The sequence below is a fragment of the Macaca nemestrina genome, chromosome 9, assembly GCF_043159975.1.
Source record: "Macaca nemestrina isolate mMacNem1 chromosome 9, mMacNem.hap1, whole genome shotgun sequence".
NCBI classification, from domain to species: domain Eukaryota; kingdom Metazoa; phylum Chordata; class Mammalia; order Primates; family Cercopithecidae; genus Macaca; species Macaca nemestrina.
Genome location: NC_092133.1, coordinates 73308260 through 73326726, shown reverse-complemented (window position 1 = coordinate 73326726; position 18467 = coordinate 73308260). Strand labels below are relative to the sequence as shown.

The window sequence follows — 18467 nt, the reverse complement described above, 5'->3', positions numbered from 1 at the left end:
CCCATAAGAAACAACTCCTCATCCGTTCAAGTTTGATCATGAGATTACAGCAATTCAGTCACATGTTCAGGGTCCACCTCTAATTCTAGTTCTCTCACTATTTCTACCACAGCTGCTGTTACTTCCTTCACTGAAGTCTTAAAACCCTCAAAGTCATCCATGAGGGTTGGAATCTACTTCTTCCAAACTCCTGTTGATATTTTGACCTCCTCCCATGAATCACGAATGTTCTTATTAGCATCTAGAATGGCGATTCTTTTTCAGAAACTCTTCAATTTATTTTGCCCAGATTCATCAAAGGAATCACTATGGCAGTGATAGCCTTATTAAATATATTTCTTAAGTAATAAGTCTTGAAAGTCAAAATTACTTCTTGATCCATGGGCTGCAGAATGGTTGTTCCAGCAGGTATGGAAACAGCATTCATCTTATACATCTCCATCAGAGCTCTTGAATAATTGGGTGCATTATCAGTGCACAGTAACATCTCAAAAGAAATCTTTTTCTCTGAGCAGTAGGTCTCAACAGCAGGATTAAAATATTCAGTATGTCATTCTGTAAACAGTTGTAAATGCCTGACTTCAAAGCTTCAAAGGACAGGCTGATTCTTGTTTGGAACTAATGCAGCTGGTGACTTTAAGTTGAAGTAAAAGCTCATTTACCATTCTGAAAATCCTAGAGGCCTTAAGAATTATGTGAAATCTACTCTGCCTGTGCTCTAGCAATGAAAAAATAAACCTTCAATTCAATATATATATATATATACATATATATATAATATCTGCAAAGTACAATACAGCCAAGTGGAATAAAATGAGGTATGCCTATGTTCTTTTTTTTTAAGACAGGGTCTGGCTCTGTTGCCAGGCTGGAGCGCAGTAGTAGTGTGATCTCGGCTCACTGGCAGCCTCAACCTCCTGGGTTCAAGTGATTCTCATGCCTCAGCCTCCTGAGTGCCTGGGACTACAGGCGTGCACCATCTGCCTGGCTAATTTTTGTATTTTTTGTAGAGATGGAGTTTTGCCATGTTGCCTAGGCTGGTCTCAAACTCCTGAGCTCCAGTGATCTGCCCACCTCAGCCGTCCAAAACGCTGAGATTAGAGGCATGAGCCACCGTACCTGGCCATGCCTGTATTCCTTATTTGACTTTGGGCACGCTGAATTTCTAGCTGTGGACATTGGAGGGTGAGCCGAGATGCAAGGGTTATGGGGTGAATTTCCACTAATCATTCATATAAGTGGTGCATTTATAAGTGCCTGCGATGCTGATTTCCCTTTCTTGGCTGCTTAGGGCACTGCCACTTTGGGTGTTTTGATGGAGAATGAACAAGATATGGCTGCCTCCTGAAAGTGGGAGGGTCTGATGTGGGCACCCAGCAGCACTGGCCTTCAGCTAAGTAGACCTTTGTGTTGAGGCTTTGCCTCTTCTCTCACTGGCTCTGCCACCTGAACATATTACTTATCTATTCTGTTACCCATGTATACACAGAGCTCGATAATAACATAAATTACCTACAGCTTTTCTTGTGATTAGCAAATCATGAAATGTAGGTAAAAGTTTTAGTGCATCAACATTTGGAAGGGTTCGACTCATGGCAGCTATTCATCATAGTAACAACAGTGGTAATAGTACTAGTAGCAGCAATAGTAGTAGTAACAGTAGTAGCAGTAGTAGAAATAATAATAGTAGCTCTATATCTTTGTTTTTGAAATGCTCTCCCTCTCCTACCTCCTTTCACTATAATCAGAGCTACTAATACATGAGTGGGTCCTAAGCAAAGTGTGAAGGATGATAATCATAAGACTCGTTAACACTTCTTGAGGACATGCTCTAGGTCAGATGGTATATTCAGGGCATGAAATGTCTTTACTTGTGTAATCCTCAAATGGAATCCATTGAATAATGCTAATGATTAACATTCCCATTTTACAGATGAAGAAACTTAGGCAATGTACAACATAGCAAGTAATAGATGAGCCAAGCCTTGAAGACAGATATTTTGACTCTGGAGCCAGGCCGCTTAAACACTATGGTATATTGTCACTAAGGACATAGGTGGTTTCCTGCCCTTAGTGGTATCAACCCCTGAACACTCCATTTGGAGACGGACTGTATAAGTCAGACTGCTCAAATTAGCTGGCTAGTGTTCAGGCTTCCTCTTTGCTTTAAGCTGGGCTGTCATTGGCATTGATCCTCAAATGCATGTCTAAGTTAAAGACGGAGAGAAGTTACCACTCTGGCAGAGCAGATCTAACATGCCTGTATATTGGTGGTGGATAGAGAAGGTGGTTGGAGAGGGGAGGGATATTGACCCAAAACCTTTAGAGGAGATACTGGGTATTACATATGTATGTCTATGTATTCCTGAAATAATGGCAGGATGCTTCCCCCGCCCCTCCTTAAGTCAACAAGAAAAACTTAAGATTCAAGAAGGGCAGCCAGGGGCCTTCAGCTGAGGGATATCTGATACATTGTGCCTGTTTTTCTTCAAGGTGGGCTATTGTGTTAATTTTCTAGGAATGCTGTAATCAAGGATCACAGACCCAGTGTCTTAAACAACAGAGCTTCTCACAGTTCTAGTGGCTAGAAGTCTGAGACAAAAGTCTGGGAGTGTTGGTTCCTCCCAAGGCTCCTGAGGGAAGGATCTGTTCTAGACCTCTCTTCTTGGATTGCAGACCTCTGTCTTTTCCCTCTGTCTTCACATAATCTTCCCTCCTATGGAAAAGCTGGCCCAAATTTCCTCTTCTTGTAAGGACACCAGTCCTATTGGATCATAACTCACCCCAATGACCTAATTTTAACTTAATTACTTTTTTAAAGACCATATTTCAAAATACAGTCATATTCTGAGGTACTGGGGGTTAAGACTTCACATAAAAATTTGGGGGAGAACACAGTTCAGTCCATAAAGATGAAACAGCAGATATACCTCACGTCATAGAGTTTCTATTACCCTAAAATAAGGCATGTACATTGGCTAAGTCGCAAGTGACAAGTGAGCCTTGAATTAATTATGGCACCTTTTAGGGAAATTGAAAATTACTTTGTGAGTGGAAGACTTAGGTAATGTCATTGTGATGTGAAAGACAGTATCTAATCCTGGTCCTTGGTTTCAACTAACTGGCCTTTGAGGAGTTGTGGGAGAGGCTTTGGAAGTGGGTCTCTATCATTTTGCAAACTGAAGATGTTGGGATCACTTATTCAGGAAGATTTCTCATGATCCTCTTTTCCATATAACAAACTGTCCAATTCCTTTGGGTTTCCCTGGGTCGTAGCAGTGTTGGTTGGTGTGCTCAACGGCAAATGCTTGGACTTTCTTCTAGTAATAGAAGCTTTAGAAACTTTGATTTAGTCCCTGTGGCCAACTGACTGTCCACTCTCCACCTGTTCCAGAGATCTCTCTGCAGCATAAGCCAGCCTAAAGTACCTTAAATTACTACAGGAACAGACATGGTAAAGAAATTTATACTGTCTGGCCAGAAACAGTTACAGACTCTGTTGTTGCTGGAATGAATTGTGTTCCCAGCTTACTCCCAGACTGTGAAATCCAGTGAGTGTGTAACAGTGCTGGCCCTTACTGGAGCCATAAATTAATCCCTCTCCCATGCTGCTTAGCTCTCATCTTCACTCTAGCAACCTTTCTTTGCCTACTCAGGGCTCTCCAGCTTTCTGATATCCAGCAATGGTCCAGTACTTTCAAAATTCTTTTAGCTGTGTCTTTCCCCAATGACAGCACAGTGTTTCAAACCTTCAGGATCTTCTAGGCTAATCCACCTTTATATGCATATCCTCACTGCATCCCTGGCTCTTCTGGAAGGTCTCAATGATAGAAAACCCACTGTCTTGGGCAACAACTCATTTCATTTTCGAATTACTTTCAGTTTTTATAACACTCTTCCTTTTTTGGAAACATGATTTTTGTTCTCTCTAAATCGCATGCATCATTCTTAGTCTGCTGTCAATCAGTCATACTCAATCAGTTTAATCCATCTTCTACTTGACTGTCATTGCACATCTGGAGACAGCTGGAAGGCCTGGTCTGAGTCTTCTGTGCCTTAGGTTGGGCACTATAGTATCCGACATCTTCAACCATGGTTTTAGGTGCCATTATTTGGCCTTTTTCATTTGGGCCTCAATTCTCTGAGTGGGTCCTACTGGCTATTAGTGGATCAACACTGCAACATGCTGAGATTCCTCTTCACTTTTCATGGTTCAGATCAAATGCTACTTTCTTTGCAAAGCCTTCCTTAATGCTACCCAAATATGAGGATATGAACAGCTTTTTTCTTGGTATTCTCATATCACCTTGTACTTTCCTGTAACACTTGCCACAAGGTACCATAACTATTGAACTATTGGTTTATATGTATTTTTTCTCCTGCTATCTTGTGGACCTCTCTTTGACTAGAGACTTTATCTTAATCATTACTGTATCCTGCATTCCATGCTCAGAATAGGGGATTCTTATTGGTTGCTTTACTGTTTCAATAAACTGAAGTTAGAATTCCAAGTACCAAGCTGGTCAGAGAGGGTAATGTCTCTGTTCTGGGAGGTTTTTGATGTTCCTCAGGTCAGTCTCTTTGGGGGAAATCCTGGATTGTTTATATTTAAATGGTCCAAGCCAGGCTGAGAGATGTGTGGGGAGTAGAGTGTAGCATGGCATACCTCTAAGACTTCCTGGATGCCTCTGGATGTTCCAGTGCAAATCATGGCTTGTAGCTCCAGTGTCAAATTATGCTTGGTTTCTGGAACCCTCTACCCCAGTTAATGAAGCTTGACATTAGCTGTCTTTTTTTTCTTTTTATTAAAGGGCGATTGATCATCAGGCTTGCTTATTTGCTTTTCTGGATGAAAGTTGCAGGCCACTGTTACCGATGTCTGACTCCTTCCAAGAAAGAATCAAATATACTAAACCAAAATGTATCTCCTCTTCCCCAAGGCACATATTTTCTAAAAGTGTTTGTTTGTTTGTTTTTTTGCCAGCTTGCTGTTTGATTTGCTTGCTTGCTGATATTATGGGAACATAATTCTGAGTATCTTTTAAATCCTAAATGCATTGGGGGCAGGTCTCAGGTCATCCTGAGATAACACTTTCTCTCCAACCAGTAAACAGGGCAAGGGAATTTGAACCTGACTCTATATCTTCAGGGCAAGTCTACTAAAATCTTCTTGCAACTGAAATACGTTCTTCAAGGGCTAGAAAGAGTTCATTTTGTTCATTTTCTCAAACCTCCTCTCCATGATGGCTTTTGTTTACCTACCTATTCCAGATCATATTAATAGATATCTATGCAGCTGTTAAAGACTCTTCAAGGACAAAAACATCCCTCAAAATTTGCTCTCACCCTGATCTGTAAATAGTTCTTATCAGCAACTGCCTTTTTATCTTAACATCATTGACTAAGTTCAGTATTTGGAAGATGACCTGGTGGTTTACATACCTCAAGACCTCTCAACAATCCAGACACTGAGATACTACTCAGAGTGGGATTGTTCTTTTTCTTTTAAGATCAGATGTGACAGTTCCTGTAATAGTCTAGCATGTTCATTGAAGATAACTTTGCAAGTTTGCTTCACATGGTATTTGTCATTTGGTGTAGTCTAAAAGCAAATTCTCAGGCATAAATAAATGCAGTGAGAGAGTTTTTCTCACCTTATGTGGGAGTGGGGAGCATATTGGAGGATCATGGTAGATATTCAAAAGCTTAATCCTAGGTTTTTGGGTCATGGAAGGGAGATTGCTGTCTCGCTCTGTACCCTTGACATGTAAGTGGGAAGTATCAGAGACATTTCAGAGGGACAAACAGTAAAAACTAAATAAAAGTCACCCTCTGATGTTGAAATATAGAATTTCAAAAGGTAAAATCACTTTACAATAAATGTATGGAATTTGACCCTATGTATATTTTCTGTCTTGTGTTGGCAATATTAATCAGAAAAGATAGCTCCATTGCAAGAATGGTTAAGTATAGCTGGGACAATGTCCTAATTATATGGCCAGTTTTGCAGGAAGGAACAATGACTTCCCAAACCTGAGGTGCTGAATCACTATCAGAGATAAAAGCATGGACATTGATTATGATTCAAGGTGCAGGAGCTTATTTATTGTGCTGTAAGCTTGTTAGACCTGCCTGATTCCATTGCAATTCTTAAGGTTGTCAGTGAGGCTCTGCCAACCCACTAGACGGGAGGCCTTTATGGAAGCATCTTCCTTTTTCACCAATAAACAAGGCGATAGAGGGTGAATGTTGCCCTGAGAATTGGAAACAAGTTAATTAAGATGCATCTGAGCTTGAGACTGTCGTCTAAGGAATGCAGCAGTTGGGAGGTGAAGGTGGCGGGGAGCGTCATTGGATGGTTAGTGCATATACAGTTGTCAAGGCAAGGAGAGAGGGTGTTGTTTAGTATTGAAATCATGTATTCCAGATGTGGGCATTTGGTAGTCAATCTGCTCTGAAGTGACATGCTACTGAATCTTTAAAGGGCTTCAGCCAGGGAGAGCAAAATCTGATTGGGCAAATTGCTAAAATATTTAAAGTGCAGCCTGTTAAAGCTTTTACTGCGAAGAGCATCACGTTAGAAGTTGTAGTCAGAAGGAGCGAGTAATTGGCTTTCCATCCTCATGCCAGTCAGTCAGCATGAGGCTCTATTCCTATTCCTTCCTCTTCATTGCCGAGGCTAATAGCAACCCTTTGGGGTGTGTGTGTGTGTGTGTGTGTGTGTGCGTGCGCGCACACGCGTGTGCGAGTGCTGGGGAGATCGAAAAGCTGGTAATATGAGAGGAAGAGGAGTGAGGTAGCCTTTAAAAGGGAGGCTAAATCCACAAAATGTTAGGAAGACCATTTAGGAAAAGAGGAGCTGGGGAAAGGCAGAAATGCTCCCTGACAAAGGTCAGCTGCACTTCCAGATGCGGGGTGGTGGTTTGGGGGCAGTTGTCTCTCAAAGGATGGATTCTGTAAGCAGAAGAATGGCTTTCAGTGACAACCACTTCCTCTGCATCTTTCATATCCTCTGAGATGTAATTCAGGGGGCACTTTCCATTTATAATTTATCACATTTTCCACTTAGGTTTTCCTGTCCTTTTCTCCCCAGGCATGACCCCTTGTTAATTCCTGGCAATGACCAGATTGACAACATGGACTCCAATGTGAAGAAGTACGACTCTACTGGGATGTTTCACTGGTGCGCGCCCAAGGAGATAGAGAAGGTCATCCTGGTGAGTGAGGGATTGTTCATCTGATGTTGCCCGTTTCTGCCCTGAACCACATTTGCTGGGAATGGGGTTTCCCTAGTGGGACAGTGGGATAATACTGTCCCTAGTCCTAATTATTTTTGATGATTGAAATTCTGAGCATAGATTGAAGCAGCTAGACCTCTGATCAGAGCATGAGCAATATTCAGAATTTTCAATCTCTGCATATATTGGCTCCTCATAAGACTGGGTGATCACATGCTGTGGGAAAGGCATGGTGGGAGGTGGTATGAACGTAATTCCTGTGGCCATGGCGCTGGTGTCAGAGTCTGCCTGTACCAATGATTAGCTGCATGGCTTGGGTAATTCACTTGACTTTTTGCACTTCGGTTTTCTTATCTGTAAAAAGATGAGATGAGAGTGACCCTAACTCATAGGGCTGTAGTGAAGATTAAAATCCAACATATGACTCAATAAAGTTACCTCTTATTCTTACTATTATTAAATGTTGTGAGGAAAGCTGAATGCTGCCTGTATTGTTATTGGTTTATAGCAATGTTTTGTATTCTTATAGATAATAGCCTTGCACATCTGCGAGCTTTCTTAGTGCATGTCATAGACAGGCAAATGCATGATGATGCATGACATAATGATGACAATAATGAACTATAGTCCCCTTGGGGAGGCTGGGGCTCAGAGCCCTATTTCGTGTAAGGCTTGTGAACATCTTCATAGCAGCAGTGGGCTCACCCAGTCTCTCCCAGGAATGTCAGCGTAGATAACAATCCATTCTATTCTTTGCCCTTGTTCCATTAGCAGCTTTGGGTCTTAATGCCTACATTGGTTTTCCTACAGTTTATTGTCTTGCTAATCCATGAAAAATGGATTAATAATCAGGAAAGTCAGATGGAAGGGTTCTTTCTCCCTTGGGCCTCTAATCCCCAGATTGGGATTGGTCTGTTCCTTTCTGTCAGCCAGGAAAATCCTATCATTTCTGATGTCGGGACCACCCTTCCTAAACAAGGACTCTTCTGGGTCCTCAGAATGGCTGTGTATGCTAACACACTGGACTTTCCCCTGTGCTTTATCTATGTGTATGTGTGTTCTCAACTTAATTATAAATCAGCATTAACAGCCAATACAGTATCAAGCTGGAGGCTGTCTCAGAGGTGGAAAAGTTGCAGGCAAGAGCACAGAAAGTCAGAATTCTTAGCAAACAGCCATTGTCCAACTGACCAGGAGTGCAAATGGTTCTACTTGCAAAGCTGCTTCACGTATGTACATTCTTTTTGTTTTGTTTTGTTTTTCTTGAGACAGAGTCTCGCTCTGTTGCCAGGCTGGAGTGCAGAGCCATCTTGGCTCACTGCAACCTCTGCCTCTCGGGTTCAAGTGATCCTCCTGCCACAGCCTCCTGAGTAGCTGGGACTACAGGTGCACGCCACCACACCCAGCTAATTTTTTTATATTTTTAGTAGAGACAGGGTTTCACCATGTTGACCAGGATGGTCTCGATCTCTTGACCTCATGATCGCCAGCCTTGGCCTCCCAAAGTGCTGGGATTACAGGCATGAGCCACCACACCTGGCCATGTATGTACATTCTGATGTATTCATGGCACTTTTGCTCTGGTGGCCTAAACTTAGCCTGATGTTACCGCTTGTGGCAGGTCATAGGCTGGATGCCCTATCTGGGACGTAAGGTTTTAATGACTTGCCTGGATATTGGTGTAGTATGCATGCCAACTGATATTCAATCAACATCTGCCAGCATGAAAACGTTTAGGAGGTGAGTTACTACTTCTATGAAAAATAACATCATTTAACAAAACATCTCCAGGAGGCCTACTATGTGCCACACACTGTTCTAGTTACTGGAGATGCAATCCCTGACAACGACTGCTCTCACAGAGCTTATATTCTAGCAGAGCGGGGCCGGGAGAAAAGGCGTTATCTCTAGGTAGACAAATGAGTACATCACAACATTTCAGATATTTATAGGATGCTTTGAAAAAAGTAAAGCAGCATTGTAGGCTAGAAAGAGACTGGGAGGTGCTGTTTGGAAAGTATGATCCAAGAAACCCTCTCTAAAGTAACACTGGGCTGGAGATGAGAATGACAGGTAGGGCCAGCTACATGAGGATGCTTTGAGGCTGTGTACTCACTGGGTACAGGAAACTAACTACTTTGGGGATTCGAAGATATAAGAGATAGTCCCAATTGTAATTTCCTGGATTAACTAGAGAGAAGTTATAAAATGTAACCCATGAAACAGTGTATTTAAAGCTAAGTGGTAAGAGGCACAAAATGCTATTGAAATGTAGGGGAGAAGGACTAGGGTGTGTTGAAGTGGCCAGGCAAGTCCCATCAGATACACACAGGTTGTGCTTGGGTTGGGCCTGGAAGGATGCATGGGAATTCCAGATACATAGAGAAACAAATGATCAGTTTCTCTAGTGTGCCTCAAACCCAGCAGAATCAGACACACCAGGGCTGAAGCTCTAGAATTAGGACATTCATAAGGTTCTCTGGGTGATGTAGCTGTGGCCAGTCTGACGATGGGTGTTTTGATCCCAGATCGAAGTTCCTGGGGTCAGCATCTGTGCCTCGGCCACTCGGCTAACTGTGCCTTCCCCACCTCCCTAGTCTAGAATTCACTTCCACCCTGGGCCCAGTTGATACTCCTCTGGCTTGTTGAAGGGAGCTAGCCTCCCAGGTGACCTGGCCAATTAAAAATAATTAGGAGCCCCGTCACATAACAGTGCATTATAGACTGGTTGGCTCTCTGCTGTTGGCACCCAGGCATTTGCACTTCCATGCAGCCCAGATAACTAACTCCAGGTCTTCTGCAGGAAGTGGGGATATGTGATGTGAGCTCCCCAGTGGGTCTTCCTTGGTCACAGTTTCTAAGGCATTTCTTACAGCTTGTGTCTTCGGTTTCCGTGGACTGTTGCAGAGGGAAACCAATAATGGTGACAGCCCCTGCTTTATTCTAACGATCAGGTAGTGAAAGCTAGCTTCCTCCTCTCCTTGGGGGTTACTGTAATAACCCTGACATTGTCGTGAATTGCAATATTGGCATTTATACAATCAATGCAGCCATCAATTCTAGAGATTAAATCAAGCAGAGTTTGATATGTACAGTGGACATTAATATGCCTCCCCCAAAGCATTGTAAGCCACATGGGGCCAGCCAGGCATGCAGTGGGTGGACAGGGATGGGAGGCATTGGACAAAGGTTCACAGCTAGCCTCCTGGCCTCACTAGCTCAGTGAATCAAAGGACCAGCAGTGACTGAACAGTTGTATTTCCTGGGAAGTTGGGGTTCTCCTCTAATAGAGTGACTGTGTTCTTTCATTTGTCTGCTTTGTAGATAGAGGTTTGGAGTTGGAGGAAGACACTGCTCTGTTGCTCTTACTAATCTCTCTCTAGCCCCTTGTAATGATTATTTGGGGAGATCTTTTCTCCGAATGATGTAAGCAAAGCAGGCCCCTCCAGAAATGTCCCTGGAAACTCCAAGGCAGCATTGGACAGGGGTCAGCAAACTTTTTCTGTAATAAGTCATGTAATGAATAATTTAGGTTTTTCAGGGTATAAGATCTCTGTTGCTACTGATCAGCTCTGCTGTTGTAGCATAAAAGCAGCCATAGGCAATACCTAAATGTATGAGCATGGCTGCATTCCAGTACAACTTGGTGGGAATTTGAACTTTATGTAATTTTCACAGATTATAACATAGTCTTCTTTTGATTTTTTTTCAACCATTTTGAAGCACAGAAACCATTTTTAGTTCACTGAACATACAAAAGAACGTGGTGGGCCAGATTTGGCCTGTGGGTCATAGTTTTCTACTCCTGGCTTTAGGTAGCATATTCCACCTGCTGATGCATGGACATCTCACTGATAAGTCTAGAATTCCAAACTCAAATTTCTCCAACTGAGCCCAGTGCAGGCATCTGACCATTTTATCATCATCTCAGCAAGCAGGCCAGAAAAGGCAGCTCATTTAATCAATAGTTTCATGGAAATGAAGACTTCTCTTTCCAAATAGCATAAATATTCCTTTTCCTTTTTATTTTACCTCCTGAAAATTATTATGAAGATCTTCTCACACGTATTTATGGCATCTCTTTCTTAAATCTTTTGTCAAAGAAGGCAGCAATGTGCATGGGTATACATTTGGATACATTTATTACATAAATATAATACATATACACATGCTCAAATTATAGCTTTGTATGGCACATATATAACATTGATGAAATAAACATAATAGCACATAGTAAGCTCTCAGCAAATATTTGCTTCATTCTTTGCACAAATGATTTTTCCACTCCTTACGACAGCCCTACGCAGTCTTCTCTCTGACGCTTACACACTTCTCCCTGTTGCAGACTCGAAGTGAAGCCGCCATGACCGTCCTGAGTGGCCATGTCGTGGTCTGCATCTTTGGCGATGTCAGCTCAGCCCTGATCGGCCTTCGGAACCTGGTGATGCCGCTCCGTGCCAGCAACTTTCATTACCATGAGCTCAAGCACATTGTGTTTGTGGGCTCTATTGAGTACCTCAAGCGGGAATGGGAGACGCTTCATAACTTCCCCAAAGTGTCCATATTGCCTGTAAGTCCAAGGTCACATTATTGATGCCTTTTCTTCTTTTCATTCACAAAAGAAAATCCCAGATGGATATAATAGTTGTAGCTTTGATCATGCCTGTGCTTCTTCATCTGGATATGGGCCTGAGGACTCAGCACTTCCCCTATGCTCTGTCAAGGAAAATCCAAACCCTGGGAGACCTTATTAAAAGGAATTTGCAGCCAAGTTCAGTCCGTCATCAGGGATGAAGTTTAGCTTGTATCAAGTATATTAACCATATCAGTGTCTAAACACTCTCTCATTCCTGCCTATACAAAACCTAGAGCATTGTTATATTATGATGTTTATAGTAAGGATTTGCTTACAGAACTATTTATAGCGTTATACTTAGGGCATTTTTAATGCTTGAAGAAACCTTGATCTGTGCCACCTTCTGTGTTTAACTAAATAAATGCAAAGAACAGAGTTCTTTATTTCTGCTGTACAGAAGGCCAACTCCTTCTGCAGCTCAGCCCCTAACCCCTGTTCGTTTAGAAGTCCCGCAATGTGTTCATGGTTGTGTTTGTGTGTGTGTGTGTCCGTGTGTGAATGTGTGCATGATACTCTTGACCGCAAAACATTAGGACTTCAGTCTGAAAAAACAGTCTGGGACTCCACAATTTAGTGTGAGGATATGGGATTTAGGAGTCATGTGATTAACTACTTCTTAATCATAGTGAATGCATAGTCCACAAACTCTCAAAACATTGTAGAGAATTATGCATTTCAGTGTTTGATGTAATTCTCTACATCACAAATTCATGCAAATCTCACCTCTCTTCCAAATATTTTTCTTGTAAGTTCACATCCCTAAAACTAAGAAATAGGGGCCGGGTGCAGTGGCTAATCCCTGTAATCCCTGCACTTTGGAATGCTGAGGCGGGAGGACCACTTAAGCTCAGGAGTTCATGAGCAGCCTGGGCAACATGGTGAGACCTCTTCTCTACAAAAAGTTTAAAAAATTAGCTCAATGTAGTGGTGCATGCTTTTAGTTCCAGCTACTTGAGACTGAGTTGGGAGGATCACTTGAGCCTGGGAGGTCGAGGCTGCAGGGGGCTATGAAAGCACCACTTTACTCCAGCCTGGGCAACAGAACAAGACCCTGCCTCAAACAAAAACAAAAACAAAAACAAAAACAAAAACTGAGGAACATGGATCTCTCTACATGTCAAGAGGTCTGGGTTTGTCCCACTTACAAAGCTAAAATCTATTATTTCTGTTATCAGCTTCCGAAACCTCAGAAATGGGGGGAAAAAGAGCCAAGTAATATAATTCATTAAAGAACACGTAAGAATCTATCCACAAGTAGTACTCGTTACTCATTAGATGCCACCATGTGTCTTTACATAATGCTGGCACAATAGGGACTCAATAAATATTTAAAGGAGTATGAAAAAGATCAGACAGTTATCTTTTGGATGCTGGGGCAAAAACCCACTGCCTTAGTGAGCACAGACAATTGAAAATAATCACCTATAGACAAACAGTCATACACAGAGGAGAGCATAAGCATATATATACTTCGCTAATTCCAGAAATATGGTCAATTTGATTATATGATTCCATGGTTATCTTTCTTTCATGTGCTCCTTCACATAGTCCCCTGACCTCTAAAAGTGTCTTTGTAAAGAGTTTATTATTTTACCAGGATACATGAGTCTGCGTGTGTTTGTGTGTGTAGAGAGATGGTTATATGTGTGATATTTGGTATTTGTGTGTGTGTGTTGTGTGTTTGTGTGTGTTTCCTCCTGTGTGACCTTGTTTTCTTTTTTTTTAAATTTTGAGATGGAGTTTCACTCTTGTTGCCCAGGCTAGAGTGCACTGGCACGATCTCAGCTCACTGCAACCTCCACCTCTTGAGTTCAAGTGATTCTCCTGCCTCAGCCTCCTGAGTAGCTGGGATTACAGGCGTACACCACCATACCCAGCTAATTTTTTGTATTTTTAGTAGAGACAGGGTTTCACCATGTTGGCCAGGATGGTCACAAACTGCTGACCTCAGGTGATTCACCCGCCTTGGCCTCCCAAAGTGCTGGGATTACAGGCCTGAGCCACCGCACCTGGCTCTGTGCGCCCTTGTACATGTTCACTCATCTGTCTTCATATATGTGAATGAGCTGTCATCTTTGCAGGTCTTTTTCAAACCCTCCAAAATTTAACATACTCAGGCACAATAGATTTTCACGAAATGGGCCTTCACCTATGTCTTCACAGAGTTTATTGGTTAAACAGTACCCTGCCTATAGGGCCAGCCCAGAGAAACATAAGCGATTTCTGTGTATGTCATTTGTATTTCTTGTGGTTTGAAATCATGTGTGTACAACTGCACAGGGATCATCTTATATCACAATTATGGCTGGCTTCCCTACAAAGTGAAAATTAAAAGAATATGGATGCAGGCAATTGAGGCTTATGTACTGGCAAAATGATTCAGGAAGTCGATCAGACTTGTTTTGTACCAAGAGATCACAGGAAAAGAGGGCATTCTCCTTCTCTCAAAAAGATGCTGCTCTAGAGCCTGGAACTAGTTGTGTCTCAGCAGCACCCACAGTGCTAAATGCCCCTTCCTCCATAGTTGCACAATATTTTAGGGGCTGAGAATAGAATCATGACTACCACTGACTCATAAAAGAGGGTAGATAGGCTCCATCTCTGCAGCCAAGTCTCTTCTTCTCAAAGCCAGTTCTCCAGAAAGGCAGATTACAGGAGGACATTCACAGATAGGTGGTAGTTGGCGAACCCTTGGTCTACACAATCGGTGAGTTGAAGGTAACTCAGGTCACCACATAGGCAAAGAGGAAGCTAGATTCAGGCTAGAGGGCCAGTGAAGCTGGTGGCCAGACGGGAGCCCCAAAATGATGCTGCATGTCCACTGGGGAGCTATGACATGGGGTGGCCTGATGATTTTGCTGTGGCTCCGCCTGAAGACACAGAGCATGTGGAGGCCATGGCCCTGTCCTTCAACTCTAACCCTTCTATTTTATCCTGCGCTTGCATTCCTGGACTCTGTTGTTACCTCCTGGATCCGGGATTTTTCCACTGTCTTTTGTTGTTATTTTTTATGTTAAAAAATCTGTTTACTGGCTTATTTATTTTTTAATAAGTATATATTTGTATATTTGTAATATACTAATATATTCTTGTTATAAAATATTCAAACAATATAGAAATATATAAAGTCAAAAGCAAACTTTCCCCTCACCCCCACCAATCCTATTTCCCTTCCCAGAGGGAATTACCGTTATTAGTGTAATGGGTATTTTTCCTGTGCTTTCCTTCCAAATTTACATACATTTATATATATGTAATTTTATTTTGTGGGATTTTTTTACATAAATGAAACTATACTTTTTTAACTGCTCTAGAACTTTTTTTTCACTTCCCCCTCTATCTTAGAGAGGCTTCTAAACTGATGCCTGCATGGGCAGCCAGCTCTGCCTCTTTACCTCCTGCATACATTTTCATTGTGTGCAAGTCCAAAAGTATATTTCACCATTCCTATGTTGTTGGACAATTAGGCCATTTCCTTGTGTACTTTTTCTTGCTGAAAATATGCAATAAAATTATATGACCTGAAGCTTAACTCCTTTCCATATCTCTTTTGCATTACACACATTAATTCCACTCCATCCATAGCCTCCACATTGAGCCACATGTCCAGGCCCACCTCATCACTCCATGCTCACTGGCCATTTCCCCTTGGCTGCGTTGAAACTGCTGTCTTTTGCCTGAGACAGAAGTGACCTGCTATTAAATAAACAGGCACTTGAAACCCACCCCCTCGTTACGTTCTGAAAGCCAGAGGTTGCCACAGGACAGTTACTTAAATCAAGACAATTTCCAGGCAGGAAGAAGATGTAGAACCCTGGCATTATTCCTCTCCCGCGTTTGTTGTAATAGCTTGATTGAGTATTGAGAGCAAGCTTAAAATGCTGCCATCAGCACCGGCTACCCTTTAGATTAGCACACAGCTCCTATTCCCTTGAATGTAGTTAGGCCAGCTTAATGTCAAGGCATAAAAAAGATACTTGTTAAATAATTTCCCAAAGCTCCGACTCCATCTTTAATTTGTTTTTATTTTTTTCCTCTTTTCCTCTCCTCTCACTTTTGCTCCTTTCTCTCTCTCTCTCTCTCTTCCCCACCTCTGTTTTTTTTTTTTTTCCTTTCCTCTATGCCAAAGGGTACACCATTAAGTCGGGCTGATTTAAGGGCTGTCAACATCAACCTCTGTGACATGTGCGTTATCCTGTCAGCCAATCAGAATAATATTGATGATACTTCGCTGCAGGACAAGGAATGCATCTTGGCGTCACTCAACATCAAATCTATGCAGTTTGATGACAGCATCGGGGTCTTGCAGGCTAATTCCCAAGGTAAGGACAGCCTGTAATACTTCTTTGCTGTGCCTACGGGGGACAGGGGCTGGCAAGAGGGATATCCTTCACTCAGTAATTCAAAGAGGCTCACATCAGCCTGCCTGGCAGTGAAACCTGCGGTAGCTATGATGGCTTTCCAAGGGGCATCTGCTGCCTCTTCTTTCCATTCCCGTGCAGGCTTGAGACCTGGTCACCCACACACAGACTAGGTTGCCTTTCCAGAGGATAAACAAGCCTTTAAATGGCCACCCCCTCAGCTTTCCCAAAGAGTGGCTTCATGACCAGTGTCATCATCTAAATGTCAGATCACTGAAAAGATGCTGGCTGCACAATTCTGACTGTTTCCTTCCAATATATGTTTTTGCCATTGGGCTGGGATGGGAGGGAAACTTTGCTATTGTTAGAACTGCCTCTAGGACTCTGCTGACCGAGGGATGGTAATCTCTGGAGAGCAGCAACTCTATGGACACTAAAAGTCATTTAGCAAGTGGTGACACTTGTCAGACCACACATTTTCCTATCGGAGGCAAAGCAGCCTTAAGTGACACACGTCTGCCTTCCTACTCTGCCCCTAGTCTTTTCTGTCATTTGCTTTGGGACCCTGGGCAGGTGGTTACAAGTAAAGATGTCTAGGGGTCTCAGAAAGGCAACACAGCAAAACCTTCATAACAAATGACCTCCGTAATCAGGATCTGGCAGGATAGGATGCAAAGCATTTTCCTTTGAGTGACACCTCCGTGTCGGCTTGCCATGAATTGGAGGATCATTGTTACAGACGAGCTACGAGACAGTGGCATTGGCTGCCTGATGGGGACCTGAATCCCATCAGCCCAGGATGGAAGGCTGTAGGAGCACAGCCCATGAGAGCTATGGCTACTGGGATATGAAGCATCATCTCATTGATAGCTGGGCAAGCGTCTGACCTCCTTCCCGTCATGCTAGGCTTTCTAGAAACTCAGCTGAATCATGCATCCTGGATCTGTGAGCTACATTATCTTTTGTCAACTTGACATCACCACCACTGCCTTCTAACATTTGCTTAGCATTGCAGAAAAGCCAGGAACAATAGTTCCTAGAATCCTCTTCCCTGCATGGCTCTGGGCTAGAGTCAACTGGTGGAGATGGGCACTGGGGTGAGATTTGGAAAGTGGAGGAGAAAGATAGGCTTTGATTCTTTGGAGGCAACGGCAGCCAGACCCTGGCCGACCTGGGTTCAAATCATCTCTCAGATGAGCTTTCTAGGAGCCAGTGTCTTCACTGCTAGGGACTGAGAGAGGGGCTGGGGCTTCCCTGAGGATCTTGAGATTCACAGCAGCTTCTGGTCAAGCTTAAGAGAACCTTCCCCTTTGGTGTTGCATGTGAAATGACTTCTGTCCTTCTGATATCACCTTGATACAGCCTGAAGCCTAATTTTTGACCTCTCCACACAACCATCCTCCCTGCCACACCCAAATCTAAATATTGGTATCCACCTGCTCAGCTGTGCCCGCAGGACAGCACAACGTGTGAAGGCCTAGGAGAGGCTCTGAGCTTACTCCCAGCTGCATCCTGAAGAGTCAGAGCCTGCCTCCTGTGCGGCCTGCCTAGGTAGCACAGGCAAGAGAGGATGTGAGAAGACAGCAAGCTAACGTTCTAGAAGGCAAAAGAGGCAAGCTGGCATTTGGTTCCTGCCTTTAAGCCCTTGACCTTCAATATGTGTCCTCTCTGCCCTGCCACAGTATGGGTGTCTGTTGGGGGAGGCTGTTAGAGTTACAGAATCTCATGGCACATCCCAGACCTGCCGGGTCAGAGTCTGTATTCCAACAAGATCCCCAGGCAACTCAAATGTACCCCTTTAAAGCACGGTAAACCTTCACATGAACAGGACGTGACCAACCCTTGGTAGATGATCCTCCTCTCCTGGGGAGGAGTGAACCATCAAGGGGAGTGGAAAAAAGTGGAAGCTGTGATTCTCCCTTTAAGTAGAGACAGAAGCCAGCAGGAGGGGGCAGGAAAACACTCCCTTTCCCCAACATGACTGTTTCTTCCAAACTCAATCATCATGATTTTCCAGGGCCGTAGATTAGAATCTCAGAGTATAATTTAGTTAAATACACATCTGATATAGATGTTCCTTCCAGTTCTCCTAAACTTTATCCCAGCCTCTTAGATCCTATATAAAGGCCAAACTGGTAACAATTTTTCCACTCCCCGGTGCCCAAAAGCCTTCTTTATTCTTTTTTAGGACAGGATAAGCAAGAAAAATAGGTTTTGACAGGAGATACGGAG

The 18467-nt window shown here is 43.0% G+C and overlaps 1 protein-coding gene across 21 annotated transcripts in view; it reads left to right on the top strand.

The window, feature by feature from the left end:
* Positions 1 to 18467, top strand: part of LOC105465975 (potassium calcium-activated channel subfamily M alpha 1) — a 763404-nt gene that overhangs the window by 674116 nt on the left and 70821 nt on the right. For all 21 annotated transcript variants that reach the window (XM_011714686.3, XM_011714685.3, XM_011714673.3 and 18 more), the window contains 3 exons: positions 7094 to 7217; positions 11584 to 11808; positions 16004 to 16196. In XM_011714686.3, coding sequence (XP_011712988.2) covers positions 7094 to 7217; positions 11584 to 11808; positions 16004 to 16196 — 542 coding nt within the window. The remainder of the gene's footprint in view (positions 1 to 7093; positions 7218 to 11583; positions 11809 to 16003; positions 16197 to 18467) is intronic.